The sequence below is a fragment of the Pseudorasbora parva genome, chromosome 22 (assembly GCF_024679245.1).
Source record: "Pseudorasbora parva isolate DD20220531a chromosome 22, ASM2467924v1, whole genome shotgun sequence".
NCBI classification, from domain to species: domain Eukaryota; kingdom Metazoa; phylum Chordata; class Actinopteri; order Cypriniformes; family Gobionidae; genus Pseudorasbora; species Pseudorasbora parva.
In genome coordinates, this window is record NC_090193.1 from 3,835,241 (window position 1) to 3,852,500 (window position 17,260).

The 17,260-nt window shown below is 39.0% G+C and overlaps 1 protein-coding gene across 1 annotated transcript in view; it reads right to left on the reverse strand.

The window, feature by feature from the left end:
* Positions 1–5,315: 5,315 nt before the first annotated feature.
* The window catches only part of LOC137058405 (uncharacterized), a 22,023-nt gene continuing 10,078 nt past the window's right edge, over positions 5,316–17,260 (reverse strand). The window contains exons 4-6 of the mRNA XM_067431660.1: positions 10,305–12,303; positions 8,191–8,259; positions 5,316–6,697 (exon numbers count right to left, since the gene is read on the reverse strand). Coding sequence (XP_067287761.1) covers positions 6,474–6,697; positions 8,191–8,259; positions 10,305–12,303 — 2,292 coding nt within the window. The 3' untranslated portion in view covers positions 5,316–6,473. The remainder of the gene's footprint in view (positions 6,698–8,190; positions 8,260–10,304; positions 12,304–17,260) is intronic.

Sequence of the window (17,260 nt, forward strand, 5' to 3'; positions counted from 1 at the left end):
TTAATCTGTCCACTAACAATGACCAAGACTTGAATAAATATGAGTTATAAACCACTGATGCTTGTTTGTATTTTTAATTCCAATCCATATTTTTTTTAAATAATTTTTTTTTATTCACAATTGCATGGTAGAAATTACATCACAACTGTGTGACGGTAAAAAAATTGTCAACAAATATTTATATGGATTATAGTTATTTTAGTCTTTGGTTAGATTATTAAGTTAATAATTGTATGAGTTCTACATAAAATAATTAAATCTGGTTTCTAAGATTGATGATATATTATGAAGGGGGAAAAAATGAAATCTGTCCCATCGGGAACTTTTTCCAGATGGCAGGTAAGCTTTTTTCTGCTCTTCCCCTTTTTACCATATTTCTTGTCCTTCTCCAGTCATTCAGCTACATAAATACATCTTTCATTGATATTGCTGCTTAGTAATAAGGATTTTTTTTGACTTCCTTGTAAATGCTCAAAGCACATTCTACTCATAACACATACATCATTAGTGTATATATTGTAATTTAAAGGTGCAGTGTGTAGTATGAGGACCTATTGTCAGAAATGTAACATAACTGTGTTTTCAGGGGTTTTAAAGGGGGGGGGGTGAAACACTCAGTTTCAGTCAATCTCATGTCAATCTTGAGTACCTATAGAGTAGTATTGCATCCTTCATATCTCCGAAAAGTCTTTAGTTTTATTATATTTATAAAAGAAATATGGACAGTACCGAGTCTTTCCGGAAAAAAACGAGCACCTGGAGGCGTATCGTGTGGGCGGAGCTAAAGAATGACGAGCGCACAAAGCGGTGACGTCCTCAAGCGTGGAGAAACCCATCGCTATCGATCTCAGCTAATTTTCACCCGTCATTTCTGCGTTCAAATCGGTTCAAATGCAGCGCTGCCTTCCCGGAATGCTGTGCTGAAGCGCTGAAGTCGCTCGACGTCACTCATAGGAATAAAGTGGAGCGCGGCGCGGACTATAACGACGACTGGATCTGCAGCTGAGCGAGTGTTTATGGGCGTGCATTTCCTCTCTCGCTCTAGTCACGCACGTGCGCACCCTACCGGGAGAAGAGCCCGTACGGCCCATACAAGGACCTTCCGCTCTTATTAACGTCAAGTCGACCCATACTCGAAAAAATCTCTCGGAAACTTGTCAGAAACCGGAAGGAGTATTTTTAACACAGAAATACTCCATCAAACGTCCAACATTAGTTTTTGAAACTTTGTCTATGTTTAGGATGGGAATCCAAGTCTTTAACAGTGTAAAAAGCTCAGTGTGCATGAAACAGCATCCCCCCCCCCCCCCCCCCTTTAAAGACATTACATAGTTAATTGTAATGTTTTAATTGTTACAGAAAAACTACCCAACTAAAAAAAACCAAAACAAACCTTTATATGACCCAGCAGGCTGACCCACGTACTTAGGTTAAAATGAAATAACCCAGTATTTTTTAGAGTGTATATTCTTTGCTGAGAAAATGAAGATCCCAAAAAAATTGTTGACTAAGAAAACTGTGCTATGCATAACATGGGTGCTGCATATTCATTTATAGTACACACAATACATACAACAGGACATACCATTTTCCATGTTTTGAAATATAAAAAAATATTTTACAAAAAAACAACTAAAAAAGGAATCCATGTAAAGGTTGTATATTTAATAAAGTTCTGCACACCTCCTGATTATATTGCCCGGGGTTGGCATTTAACCGTTTTTGTAAAGTGTGTATTTTTGGAGAACCCTGAACCGATAGAGTCGAGACTACACTCATTTCAAGGCTGTATGCCTCAGTCATGTGAAGCAGGGTCAGGATGTATCTTGGTAGAATGAGTATGTGGTGACATCTTGAGTTCAGTGTGGAAAATCAAGAGTTGAGGTTGTGTGCTTCTCCCCTATCATAACGCTTGTCACCAGCACCAGCGAGTTGAAAAGTTGTCTCTGTGTCTGTCTTATATTTTTTTTCTTTAAAGCTGCAATCTGTGACTTTTTTTTTTGGTTAAAAATGATTCCAAATAAATATTTGAGCAAGTATATAACCAATCAGTGTTCAAAATGATCTCCTTACCTTGTAATAATGTATTATAATTTGAGTGGCACTGGTGGATTTCCCGGGAAGTTGGAGCATGTCTCTGCGTCATTACATCTAAGTCCGGCTATAGTATCACATATGAGGAAGCTGCAGGTGGAGGATCATTGATAGCCTTTTCTCACAGCAGATGGAATAATTAAATAATTAAAAGTGTTGCCAGACAGAACGGTTTGCATGGCCAATCACATCAAAGCAAGACCAGAGTGAGCTATTTTAATTAATTATGATTTTGAGTTCATTTAACTTGAAATCGTAAGTTTATGTATTTTGTAGGTCAATTAGTTTTACTAACTTATATTTTTAAATTTCTAAACTAATTTAGTAATATTTAGTCAAGATTACTTGATTTGTTTAAGTAAAGACAACATTAGGGTTTACAGTGATCATTCTTAGCATTTAATTACTTAATTCTATTAAGTTGTATTTAATTTATGTTTTTAAGTTATGCTTAGTTATTCACAAAAAAAGTTGCATATAATCAAAAAATATTAGTTAAAATTACTCAAGAGGAAGACCATGCTACACCAACTTGAAATAATTAGGTTAGTAGAACTTTTTCTAAAACTTTGAGTATACACTACTTAATCTATTTAATTCATTTGAACGTTCAGGTGTTTAAAGTGGAATGCCCTGATCAGAAAAAGTAATAATAAAAAAGAAGTAATTGTTCCTTTGAAAATTAGGTTGAATTACTCTACTGGGGAGTCTCTAACACTGTGGCAGATATACATACTCAAAGATCTTCAGTCCTTGTCAGAATTTTCAGTGTCGTGGCAGACTCTTCCAGGCTTTTCAGAGTTAATGATGCTATAATGTGGGCTGAGCAAGCTCAAAATCACATAATAGTCGCTTCAACCCGCAGACATAGAAAACAACCCGCGGAAAAATATGCGGACTTCGCAACAGTGCAGTTGAACTCTGTTGACATTTGACAACTAGTGTAAGGCGTCGCTTCATCGCTCTGATTGGTTGTGGGTTAATCCAATTGAGGTCTTTCTTGGTTCAGTTGAAACACAGACCAATGGAGCAGAATCAGACTCATATTCTGACTAGAATTGAGTATGACCACGTCAGGCTAACTGTAATCTAGTGTCTGTCGCCATATGTTAGTGCAGTGTCAATTGGCCTCAAGAAGCACTCCATACTTCCTCTTGTTTAATGGCAATTTACATTCTTAGTGCATATATCCATCTATATGTACAAACTACAATAGTAGTTGTAGTTTGTAGTAGTTGTATCTTATTTTAATCTTATCTATCTTTAATCCGATTTTTTATGAGTGTCAACAAGAATTATATTGTGTGATGCTATACCAACCCGATCACACATAAATGCGTATAAATAGTACGAGTGTGCAATGTTGTGGAATGTATACGCCAAAACTCATTTTGGCGTGCATATGATACGCTGTTTTTCGTGTACATATGATACGCACTTTATGGCGTATATATGACACGCGCTTGGGTAGGTTTAGGGTGGTGGGGTGGGGGGTTCGTATGTATAATACGCCATAAAATGCGTATCATATGCACGCGAAAAACAGCCTATCGTATACATTCCACGCCATTGCACACTCGTACTATTTATACGCATTTATGTGAGAATACCCTGGCTATAAACAATATATTGCCAAACGTTTTGAGACGTCTGCTTTTACCTGCACATGAACTTTAATGTCATCCCATTGTTAATCCGTAGGGTTTAATATGGAGTCGGCCCACCCTTTGCAGCTCTAACAGCTTCAGCTCTTCTGGGAAGGCTTTCCTCAAGGTTTAGGAGTGTGTTTATGGGGATTTTTGCCCATTCTTCTAGAAGCTCATTTGTGAGGTCAGGCACTGATGTTGGACGAGAAGGCCTGGCTCTCAGTCTCCGCTCTAATTCATCCCAAAGCTGTTCTATCGGGTTGAGCTCAGGACTCTGTGCAGGCCAGTCAAGTTCCTCCACACCAAACTCCTCATCCATGTCTTTATGGACCGACGCTTTGGGCACTGGAGTGCAGTCATGTTGGAACAGGAAGGGGCCGTCCCCAAACTGATCCCACAAAGTTTGGAGCATAAAATTGTCCAACATGCATTTGTATACTGAAGCATTAAGAGTTCCTTTCACTGAAACTAAGGGGCTTAACCCCTTAAAAAAAAAAAAACACCACCCCACAATCCCCCCTTCACCAAACTTTACACATGGCACAATGCAGTCAGCAATTACCGTTCTCCTGGGATCCACCAAACCCAGACTCGTCCATGGGATTGTCAGACTGAAGCGTGACTGGTCCCTCAGAGAACACATCTCACTGCTCTAGAGTCCAGTGGCGGCTGCTTTACTCCACTGCATCCCACGCTTTGCATTGCTCTTGGTGATGTAAGGCTTGGATGAGCTGCTCGGCCATGGAAACCCATTCCATGAAGCTCTCTACACACTGTTCTTGAGCTCATCTGAAGACCACAGAAGTTTGGAGGCTGTACGTTTTTTGTAGTTGGCGACTTCTGCGCTCTGTGACCCTCAGCATGCGCTGACCCCGGTCTGTGATTTTACGTGGCCTAACACTTTGTGGCTGAGTTGCTGTTGTTCCCAATTGTTTCCACTTTGTTATAATCCCACTAACAGTTGAGCGTGGAATATTTCATAGTGAGGAAATGTCAGGAATGGACTTATTGCACCAGTGGCAACCTATCACGGCCCCACGCTTGAGTTCACTGAGCTCCTGAGAGCGACCCATTCTTTCACTAATGTGTGTAGAAGCGTCTGCAGGCCTAGTGCTTGATTTATACACCTGTGGCCATGAAGTGACTGAACACCTGAACTCAGTGATTTGGATTTCCCAATACTTTTGGCAATACAATGTATAAATGAAAAATTAAATATTGACTGAACTAAAAACAGTCTGTGCTTGTGAAGATAATATAGCTGTATGAGTTTATTTTTTGTTTAGCCATTTTGCTTCCACATTTGTTGTAAACTGAAACCGATGAGGACCTTCCTTTCTAATGGTTCTAGAGATCTGCAAAAATAGGGATACTAAACATAGCTTTGTTAGCTAATACACAACTTATGTGAACTGATGATTAATGACTTGACCATGAGACATCCAGACTTCTGAAAAATCATGAGAACATGTCTAATCTCATTTGCATAAATAACATAATTTCCCGTTTGAAATTTCCCATTTACCTTGCAACAATAACAAGTATATTACTAATAACAAATAATATGCATTTACATTAAGTGAATCCTCAGATTTAATTTGTTCATTTGTCTTTAAACAGGGTTTAATTTACAACTAAGTAGAATTAATGATACAGTAGAAGTACAAAACATCAGATTAGTTGTTCATACTAGATATAATGACGTAGTGAGGCCAGCAAACGGTGCTATTGATGCCAAGTCTCACTCTTGCATAGAACACATACGCCCGGTTTCACAGACAGGGCTTAGATTAAGTCAGGATTAGTTCAATTAGGACATCTAAGTAATATTCATTCACATGCCTTAGAAAAACATTACTGGTGTGCATATTGAGAGAAAACAATGGCGCTGACTTGATTTAAGATATGACTGTGTACGTTTCTTTCAGTATAAACAGCTCCGACATGCATTTTAGCCCGGGACTAGCTCAAGCCTTGCCTGTGAAACCTAGTGTGTGCTGGTGTTGTCCATGTAGTCATCTTCACAACACACAGAATTTTTGGTTTGATTGACTGATATTTTACAGGAATATCAGTGAGATTGAAGTGAATGAAGCAGTAAAAAAGTCCTCTATTCTCTATTATATACAAAGATTTGAAAGAGTATAATCTGAATATTGTCAAACCCATATCAAACCAACAGGTCTAATCTTTAAACCTTTCCACTTCAAAGTTTAACCATTCTTTGGTCGTTTTTAACCACAACCAAAAACCCGGTACTAGTTCACCTGGTACTTACTACCATGATAAAAAAATCTACTACTAACTAGTAATTGAACCTCAAAACATCACCTCACATTTAAATAGCTGAATTTAACTTTGAACAAACTCATCAAATGACGTCGAATGAACCTCAAAGCAAACTATTGTTATACTAAAAAGTATTAAAAAATTCAGGTTGAGACATTAAAATATAAACAAAATCTAGAGGTCAAAACTTGTAGGAAATTGAAACATTTTATATATGTGTGTATTAAATCTGTCGTTTTTTGCCTTATTTCAAATGTGGTGTTCTTATGATGATTGATGAAGGCCACAAGCCAAAAATTACTGGTTGAACAATAAAGTTGATCAATATCCTACAAGTTTAGCTGGAGCTCTGACCTCTTCAGAAGCTCAGTAGGTATTTCTGGAACCACTTGGAACATGAAAAAGGTTAATGTATACATACTGCCAGAGTTGGCAATATTCGTATTATTTGCACTGCAAATTCTTTTTATAAGCTGTAATACGGTTATATATGAAGAATTTCAGGTTCTTCCAGTCCCGGTCCTTTAGAGCTTCTGGTTCAGCCTTTAAACACTTCTCGCAGTCACTCTTTGCTGGTACAGTACAAGATGTGATGAAATGCATCATGTGCCTTTGCACCGCCTGCACCTCTGTCTGCTGCCAGGGCTTCTTCCTCTGGGTGATTTTACCTGAAAGGGGTAAGAAAAAAAGGATGAAGAATATTGTGTGCTGGAATTTCAAACTGAAGTTCGGAATCCTATAACACTATTTTAGGTCCGGTCCAGTAACAAGCTCCTTTATTTCGCAGTAGATTCATTAAAATTGATAATAACGGGTAATAGTCTTAATGAGATAGTCGGTGTTACTGGTGTTCAGGCATAACACTGGTTACAGCACCTGCACACCCACCGTCATTTTGATATTTTATTAGTGAAAATCCTTTAGTTCAGTAAGAGTGAGCCGAATGAGAGTCGCAGCACAGATCAGCAGCAGGAGTCAGATCTCAGTTATCACGAGACTGAGGAGCTGACTGACGAGAAGACTTGGTTTCAAAGCAAATTGTAAAAGCTCCTATTTAAGTGAGTGTTGCTGGCAAAATAGCAAAATAGCATATGAAAAAAAGATGATTATATGCCATTTTAACAAGAATACATATTAATAAATGACATTTTCATATTTGAAAGTCTGTAGGTTAACAGAAATGCAGATATAGGCCTAATTGTAATAATAAAAAACAACATAATTATCGATTTTGAAATATTAAACCTGTCAATACAGAACGAAATATTCTGTAGCCTATTTAGCCGTCAATACCATAGATATGTATGGCCAATAGGCTACTGCAGACGTTGTCTTTGCTGTATCAATAGGCAATATATTTAAATTTTACATGCAGTATAGGGCTTCCCAGTACATTAATAGCAGCAGCAGCGCCGCGTCAGACATGCTTCTGGTGTGCAAAGACAGAGTTTTCTCATTCTCAGGCAGCCGCCCCGCGGATGATACGCAACAGAAACGCCGCGCTCACACCACGCTTGCAGTGTGTCTCCGGCCTTAGGCTAAGAAGAAGCAAATATATTTATTAAGTATAACAAGGTTGGGTTCCTCAACTGTCCATCCTATTAAAAAACGGCAAGGCTATAAGGTTTTTCTAACTGGAAGAAAAAGAGTATTGTATTTTACGTGTTAACATAATCAACCACAAATGAGAACCGTTTTGAGGGGGATGCTAGGTGTGTGAGAAAAAACACACACAAAGAAAAAATGAATATTCGAATATCAACCCAACAAAGGAATATTGGAATATTCTGGTCCAGCCCTTCACTATTTATGCATCATCTTTAGTCCAGGTAAATCATTTTCACTCTACCTAATTATTGTCAGTGAAACACTGATTCTCCATCCTGTCCCTTGGACTGAAATGATCATTTGCTAAAAGCACATACTGTGATGTCTTCAAAGGGAAATTCTGAAATCTGATCATTGTTTGTGGGTTCACTTTTCATGCATTAATTAATTCATTTCAGAACCTAATAACATAAATCCATCTTGTTTTTCATACTATCTAGCATGTTCAAAGAATTACTTTAAACTAGAATTACTTTATCAAAGAAATACAAGACATAACAATAGTAATTGTTTCAAATGATAGTAAAGCTACTTGAAGTTGAGTAATACAAACCATAAACAGTCGCTGAAGTGTGTCCCTGCTGTATGTGCCCGTCATCCTCATCACAGTTCGGGACCTTTTCTGTGGAGGTCATACAAAGTACAGCTTAACAATAGCCAACACTTTCTCCACTGTTTTAATATCAACAAAGAGAATATGCATTTATTTGTCTCCAGCCTGTTTCCATCCAATTGGCCTTTTACCGACAAAATGGTGTGTCATCCCTAAAAAAACGCATTGTCACATAAGTTTTGTTTGTGTTGCTAAAAAAATCTGCCCTTGAGTCGTTTCCATACATCATTTTGCATAATCACAAATTCTATCGTATCTTTTGCATCCCAAATATTTGTAAAATGCAGAAGGTGCAATTTGCCAGTGTATGCTATTTACAGGAATAATAGGCCTTTTATAGCCTGACGTGGTCATACTCAACTCTAGTCAGAATATGAGTCTGATGCTCCATTGGGCTGTGATTATGGGGCGTTTCAACCCAACCAGGAAAGACCTCAATTGGACAGAACTACAACCAATCAGAGCAGCAGAGCGACGTCAACAGAGCTCAACTGCACTGTGTTGCCAAGTCCTTTCCTGCGTTTTTTCCCGCGGGTTGTTTTCTATGTCTGTGGGTTGAAGCGACTATTCAGCCCCATGGGTGCTAATTTTAGCAGGCAATCTTTCCAAAATAACACACATTTTACCCCCCAAACGCTATTTTTCCCCCGGAGAACTCCCCGAGAAGCTATTGTTTAGGGCTAGTAGTTGGTGGGTTTTGTTGTAAAAACTTGGCAACCCTGTCTGCACGCGCGCTGGAATAAACGATTTTTTCCGGTTTTATAAAAAAGTAAAATAATTTAATGATACACAGAGTACTTACCCAACATGATCGTCATTTCTGAGAGAAATTATGAAGGTGATGCATTTACAAACAAGCTCTTCGTCTAAGATTTGAACAAATATAACCCAAACCCCTTTGATGACGTGATGATTATGTTACTGTTGATCATCTGTCCATCATCATCTAAAGCCCGCCCTGAGGATTTCATTGGTCCGAACAGTTTCTTTTCGCGGATAATAACTCCTCTATGGATCGAGGCCAGACCGAATCGCCCAACCTAAACATTTTGTGGGCGGGCTAAGTTCGGCTGCCATCCAGGCTAGGCCTTTTACTAAATTATGAAATATTAATCAGAAGATCATGGTGAAGTAGGACAACTGTTCTGACAGGACTGATGAACAGCCTTTATGTGAAAAAGCCCATGGGTTCGGTGATTTAAACTCCAATTCCCCGAATGGCCACTAGGGACAGGCTCCAGAAGGGAGCAGAATCTCATTGAGCAATACATTTTATTTATTCAGACAGAAGCTTATTTGATCTTCTTTTTGTCAGTGAAAACTCAAACAGCGTTCTTTCGTTTGACAGAGAGGAGTTTTATGGGAGAGATTTTCAAGGCACTATATTTTCCTCATCTCTTTTGAAACAAAACCTTATTATATATGATTAAATTATAGTATAAAAGTGCTTTTACTTTGTTATAGAGACTATTTACAAGACAAAATTACAAAAATAAGGATGGATGATGTTTGAGAGGCAACACATCTTATTCTTACCAATAGTAATAAAATAATTGAATATGTGTTTTGAATGTTTTTTTTCTCTCTCACTTTGTCTTTGTGTGTACACTGTAAATGTTGTTCAGCTACCTCTGTTAAGTGTCCTTTTGGAAAGGCTCTATATCAATAAAACTTCTTCTTATATACAATTTAATAATATGAATATAATAGATTTAATGCACCTGAACTACAGAGAAACGCTGCTTTAACGGGAGCAACGCCTCGAGTCCAGATGCTATAGACGAAATCTGTCATGACACCACATTTATTTGCATTAAAGCCCTTTTTCTCGATATTTGAAGTGTCGACAGAATTTATATGCTAAAGTTAATCGGAAAATATTTTCGCCTTTTGAAAAAATGATCTGCATTTACACAAACTAAACATTTTGATGCGCTAAACCTTTTTTGCACAAAAAAAAACCTTGGATGGAAACCTGGCTAATGAGATTAAGCAGAAAGGAGTAGATGGTGATCACAAAAAAACGAACAAAAAAGCAAAATAAATGAACACACCTTCAGGACCGATCCCAATTTCATCCCAGGTCTTGCCTTGGAACTCAGCTAATCTTCCTTGCTCGAGAGCCATTAGGACTTTGCTGATCCTGGCATATTGCAGGGTCTTCTCAGGGAGTCGAAAGAACTCCCGATGGATTATTACGTAATATCCAAGAAAGTTGGCGAGCTGCTCCATCTCCGTGTCTGTCATATTCAGCACTGTCGAAAGGGTCGCGGCTTGCTTTCGCATTCTGTTCGATGTCAGCGACTTGGGAAACTTTGCGCCACACGCCTTGGCAAAGCCACGGAGGCAGTCGGACCCTTGGAAATGGGTCATGCCTTCTGGTTTGGCAAACAAATATCCATTGTCTTTCAGAATGCCACTGGCCTCTCTCTGCTGAACAAGGAGCTCTAAGGCACACAACATTTTTGGAGTCAGAAGAACTGGAACTAGCCAACCATGCGTTCCCCTGGTGACAATCATTGAGAAGCTTCTGCAGAGTACTTTTTCCACTTCGGAGAGCGCCCAGCCCACATCCAGATGCGGATCTAAAGTGTGTCTTGATAAAAACGCAGACAAAAGAATGCTCGCCACATCTTCTTCCCTGCGCCGGTTGAAGAGAATCACCTGGACTAAACACACTTTCGCCAGCTCCGACCAGGCTTTAGCAGAGGGACTTTCAGACAGTGAACTGGACCACTTTTCTTGCAATTGACTGAGATGTGCATGCAGTTTTTGAACATCTTCAGTAAAGCGCATGAGAGAGGGTACGTTATTCTTTGCTTCCTTGATGTTTCTCAAAGCCGTAGCCGAGATCATCTCGTTCCACTTCTCCTCGTGGAGGTCTTGAAACTCACTGGCAGTCTTCACAAGCTCTTTGTTGTTTGAGAGCAAACCCTGAGCTTTTAAGACTTTGTTCACTTTAACCAGGGAATTCCCAAGCTTGGTGGCAAGTGTTGGAATCAAGTACTTGTCAGATTCACTGTCATACCCACATGTGTACTTGACAGCTTTGACAGTCTCCATGTACTTCTTTGGATTTACACAATCTTTCATCGTCTTTAAGGTGGTGACTCTCCTGGCATTTTCAAGCAGCCTTCCCAATTCTCGCATCTTCTCTCGCACGCTCTGTTTATTCTTGGCTGATATCCCACCTTTGTTTAACAAGTGCTGTCCAAAATCAATAATTACTTTGTCATTTTTCACTATGTCTGTGATTGAGTCAGGAGTCATGGTAGTGATTACTCCCCACAGTTGTTTAGACATGTTTGACGGCAAAGGCCCCGTGTATCTACACAAAGACTGAACGCGGTATTTTCCTGGTTTGGGGGCGACCGATCGAGGTTTGAGTCTACAAGAACGCATATGTCGCCACAGGACCTTTCTTATAAAAAGCCCTTGACAGTACACACAGTGCATGAAGTCATCTGCATGTGCTTCCTTAGGTGGCCGTTTAAATGGCACTAGTTCCCCCTTTCCTGATTTCACAACAGCTGCATTGTGAGCATAGTTTCCTCTGTTACGAATATAATCTAGCAGTTTTCTTCTCTCCTTGGAACCCTTTGGAAAGCTTAGCGCTTGAGCCACATCAGATTTCTTTTTATGTGAACATTCTAGATGCCGTGCCATCTTCGCATAAGGCTTACGGCAATACAAGCAGTAATGTCTCTTGTTGTACACTCTACTGCCACCTCTTTTTTGGTATGCACTGACAACTATGCCGTCTTTTGTGTCCTGGCTTGAGCTGGGTTCTGCTTCTGCCGTTTCAGACTCTTCCGATGTAAGACTCTGCTTATCATAGCTCATTTTGTCTGACGTCGTCTCACCGACGGGGGAACTCGCTGAGCCGGATTCATCGACATCCATTTCGTCAAGAAGCTGAATTTTTGTCTGGTCTGGTATAAGGTTATCATCGCTGTCAGTCTCGGAAAAGATATCTGAAATGTAGGAATCCGAACTGGAATCTGATGTAGAATCATAGAGATCGTAGGAACCTTGAAGATCCATGTCTTTCATCTAAAATAAAAAGAAAAACATACAGAGCTGCCACAATTAATTAATTGATCAGCAAATTTAAGATGCAGTGTGTAGTATTTATTAGGATCTAATATATATAATATACATATACAATATACATAACTATGTTTTCAGTGGTGTATAACGTCCGTTGATAATGAACCGTTATGTTTATTACCTTAGAATGAGGCATTTCTATCTACACACACTGTGGGTCCCCTTACAGTGAAGTCGCCATTTTGCGCCGTCATGTTTCTACGGTAGCCCTAAATGGACAAACTTCTCTACAGAGCGCTAGCTACTCTCTGCTGTCTGAGATGTCCTGTGTCGGCCACTGTAGTTTTTCTAATGGATTGTTTCCACCGAGCGGTATGGTACGGTTCAGTACATTCAGTATTTGGGATGTTAAATCCTGATCGAGCTTGGGTTTCTAATGCCAACCAGGGCCGCGTTATCCTAATGGGCAACATGGGCTGCAGCCCAGGGCCCTGAACACCAGGGGGCCCCCGAGAGAATTCTCTTTTGCGTTATCCTTTTTTTTTTATTTATTTTTTTAATCGAGGTAATTATGCGTATCGAATCAGAGGATTGAATCCGCCTTTTGCCACAATCTCTCTACTCCCTTTTCCCATCACATATCAGATCGGAAAGGCTTTTATTTTCAAAAAGAATTGAGAAAATGTTAGTGGAAAAAAGCATCTAACATGTGTTTATTAATAAGTGTTTCTCGGTTAGAGTGTGTGGCAAAAGGTGGATTCGAACCACTGATCGGTATGCGTCAAAACTTAATGACATGCGCCTTACTCCTACACTACAGCCAGGGTCAGGAACTTTACCTATTTCTCTGTCTTTATCCCCTTCGAAAGACGCACAGTACATCCACTAAGAAGACCCCGGCAAACAGAAAGTGTGCCCGAACGACTTATTTCATTGGAGGCAACAAGATTTGCAAGAATACTTTTCTGTTTCTTATGGGGTGTGTTTCCATAAACACCAAAGTTTGTCGTTTTGTGTTCATTCTAAGAACACACACACTTATCTCATATTTAGACCTTCCCATACATACCTATTGTTCTTAACTGACGTTTTAATTGTAATCGTTAGCATCGTATCACTTGCCAAAAAAACCCATTACTATAATGGGCTTTTAGATGGTAATGTTAGCATCTTTATTATTAGTAGTATGCGGTCCGATTTTTCCCGTTGCGTCTGTCGTTACTAGCAACCATGCAGCTTTACAGGGGGTGTGGCTTATCTAAATGAGATGTAAATGAGCACTATTGTCACTCCCAGCAGGTGAGAACAACAAAACTTTAGAGGCTGTTTTCTCTCGTTTACACTTTTCTAAAGGCATACATTCAGTTGACCACAACTTCTCCAACTATCAGATTTGTGTTACACATCATTGGACAGCTTGTAGACTACACTTTCAGAATCCGTGAATAACTTAAAATCCCCCAGAACCAACTTGAGTCCCTACTTTCCGTGACTGGTCACATTTAGGTAAATAGGGAGACATAATGGAGAGCTCTCGTCTTTTCTTGAAAGTGGAGAAATAAAGTTCTTTATGACCTGTAGGATTTCTTAAAAGATTTAAAAAGCTTTTTGACCCCGCAAAAGCTTAGCCCAGGGCCCCGCAAAGGCTTAACACGGCCCTGATGCCAACAGTACGCTTATGAAAGGCGTGGTGTAGCGATCAATGCCATTCTCACGCTAAAAAGAAAGCGACACAGTAAACAACAATAAACGACATACCGAAGATCTCGTTCTTGCTTCTCGGCATGTGGCTGTTGTCACAAGAAGACATGCTTTGTTTGAGTCAAGGCTGCATACTGCAAGGAAAAACAGCCGAAAAAGCCCCGCAAATGACGATTCTCTGTCAACCAATCAACGTTCTTCAGTGAGTCTAGCTTCACCCTTTAGTACTGAACTACTGTGCGAGGTACCCCAACGGAAGGGTGAATAAAAGTGGTACGGTTCGGAATTAGGGTACCATTCACGACTTCTGAGAATATAAACTGTAAAAATTGCATACCGTACCGCTCAGTAGAAACAAGCAATAAGTGCTTTAAAAGGGAGGGGTGAGTGGTTGCAATTCACAATATCACCGCTAGATGCAACTAAAATATACAAACTGCACCTTTAACAGACAGAAATTGGCAGCTATTTTGATAATCAATTAATTTTTCAATATTTTTCAATATTTGGGGGTTTAGTACAGTTGATCCAGAGATGCGTCGATTGCAATTTTCTTGGACGATTCAAATTCTTTTTTTGTATGTGTGACAGCATATACACACACACAAAAAATCCTACTTTTCTTCAATGCTAAATTTTCATTTTCATAAGTCAATAATAAAATAAGAACAAATAAACAAATAGCAAACAACTGCACAAATAAATGCAAAAGAATAACGAGCGATATGAAATAAACATGGCTTTAAGTTGGTCTAACAGTAGGTTAGTATTCAGGAAAGAAATACTACAGAAATTAAAGAAATAAAATGTAAAATAACACTGCACAGTCTTCTTTGTAAAAATGAAATTCAGATTAATGCTCACAATTAAAGTTATTTCACTTTAACTCATTCAGTATTGTTGGAAACTCAGAAGTGAAGACCAGGAGAGCTTGGGAATATCTTTCGGGCAGGCGTTCCTCTTTATTGAGAAACACACGTGCCGTCTGTGGCTGCAGTCGTCCAAGTCCAATTCTAAATGGTATACATTGTAATTTATCCACATTTCAGGGGGAGGGATTTACACAGTAGAGGAGGAGACAATCTAAACAAAGGAATGCACATGTTGTTTAGGTAAAAGGGACACACCCCACACATTTCCATGTCACCAGTCCTAATCCTATCAGCATAACAGTGCCAATCAGACCACCAATCCAAATCCTATCAGCATAACAGTGCCAATCAGACGAATAGATGCAAATGTGATCACTCTGACAATGTTGCTTATAGATCAGGAAGTGCATAAAGACAAAAGACTGATTAGCTTGATCTCCTTAGAATGTAGTCAACCTGAACCTCCAAACTGTAAAGCATTATGTACATAACAAACTGTTTGTATACTATTACATTGGAACCTTGATATAACAATTTATAAATTAGTAATCCCACAGTATAGAGCAGAGAGTGATTGTCTTTTTCTTCTGTTCTTTGATATTAGCAGGAATATTAGGCTGCTGTCACTTTAAGAGTTTATGCAAGGATCCAATATAATGTTAATTTTCGCTAATTTTCTCAACTATTTACGTTTAAAAAATGACTGCGTGTAACTAAATTCTCACCAAGACAGGCATTCTGACATCCTTTTGTGTGTATTTGACCGTTTAAGCACAATGAGCCACTGAGTTTGGCTCTTGCGACTCTCAAGCTGTTTGAGAGATGACTTGTACTTGTACATGCAACCAAATAATCCTTTTCTGACAGCTCAATCGGACTTGAAAGCCTTAATGTAAACACCTTAATCAATGACTGAATCAAATTTCAATCGGATTAAAAAGGTGGTTTATTCCTTTTGTAATCCGATCGAGAGGACATGTATGCATTAGCAATGACATAGAAATAGTGTAATAACATATGGAGCATGGAACAAGCTGTTCTTCCTATTGAATAAGGTGTGATAAATGAGTGTCCCATCATTCTGCAATTATCCTTTCACTCAGTGTCTGTGAAGTGGAGCAGGACAACGTACTTGTACCCACCAAGTACTTGTTTTGGATTCTCATCTACAAATGACTGAATTTGGGTGTGGAGGGGCATTTTTACTGCGTGATAAAAACTGTTCATATGCTCAATGTCTCCGAATTATGACCAGAAATGGATAAATATTAAGTCTGCTGTTCAAAACAAATAAAGACGCAATGTAGGAAAATAATTATTATGCGCAAACAGCTGGAAAATGTTTTGCACGTGTGCGCATGTCATAAAATGTATTCTGATTTGACGCTTGTGACAAAAATGTGCACATCAACCCGATGGCTTTGTTTAACGCTCATGTAAACACTACATTAGGATTCATCAATCGGAATGAATTCAGTCCAACTGAAACAAAAGTTGTGCATGAAAACCTAGCCAGTGATGCACACGCTTTTAGATTACGGCACTTGGCCGGTCGACCGGTGTATCTCGACATCTGATTACATCATTTTGGGCTTAAACTAAAGATGAAGCAAATTTGATTGTTCTCTGATATTTTATAGTCCAAATGACTTATCACGTAAGAATATTATTCACTGAGTAATTGATAATGCGAATAAATGCTATTTGCAGCTCTAAGCACAAGCATTTTTGATTTGCTTGCTGTGACCTGAGAACTTACCATGCTATTCCCAGTCTATCTTAGTCTTGGTACAAAAATTTCATTTTCATTTAGGAACTGTGACACATTCTGTAAAAGTATAAACAACATTTTGCACTAATATATTATATATAATATTTCAAATAGGGAGAAAATAAAAAATCTACTTCATCTTAAAACTCTTCTTGCCCATTTAACCGGTCAACCTCTGTCTGCACACACACGTGAATTAAACAGCCTTCACTGGGATTTTATGTAGTAGTTCTTTGTGGGGATCGGTTTCGTCTGCGCCAATTCACACGGGACTTCTGCGTCAACTCGTGAGAGATAAGAGGGCGTGTCTGAAGCTGGTGCTGACGCAACCGTCATAGCGAAAATAGCCAATCATATTACTTTTCCAGTATTGCATGACGGCAATCGTAATTACTCTCACACACTGCGAGCCGCGACCACACGAGATCAACGATTTCCACGAGTGAAAAAATCGTTTGCGAGCTCTTACGACAGCAAAAATTGCCCGTTTGTATGCCCGGCTTTAGTTGTCTTCACTGCAAAAAAGACTTTTCTTACTTAGTATTTTTGTCTTGTTTCTAGTCCAAACATTTTGAGTTATTCTAGTCCTAAAAATAACTCAAAATTAAGAGTGTTT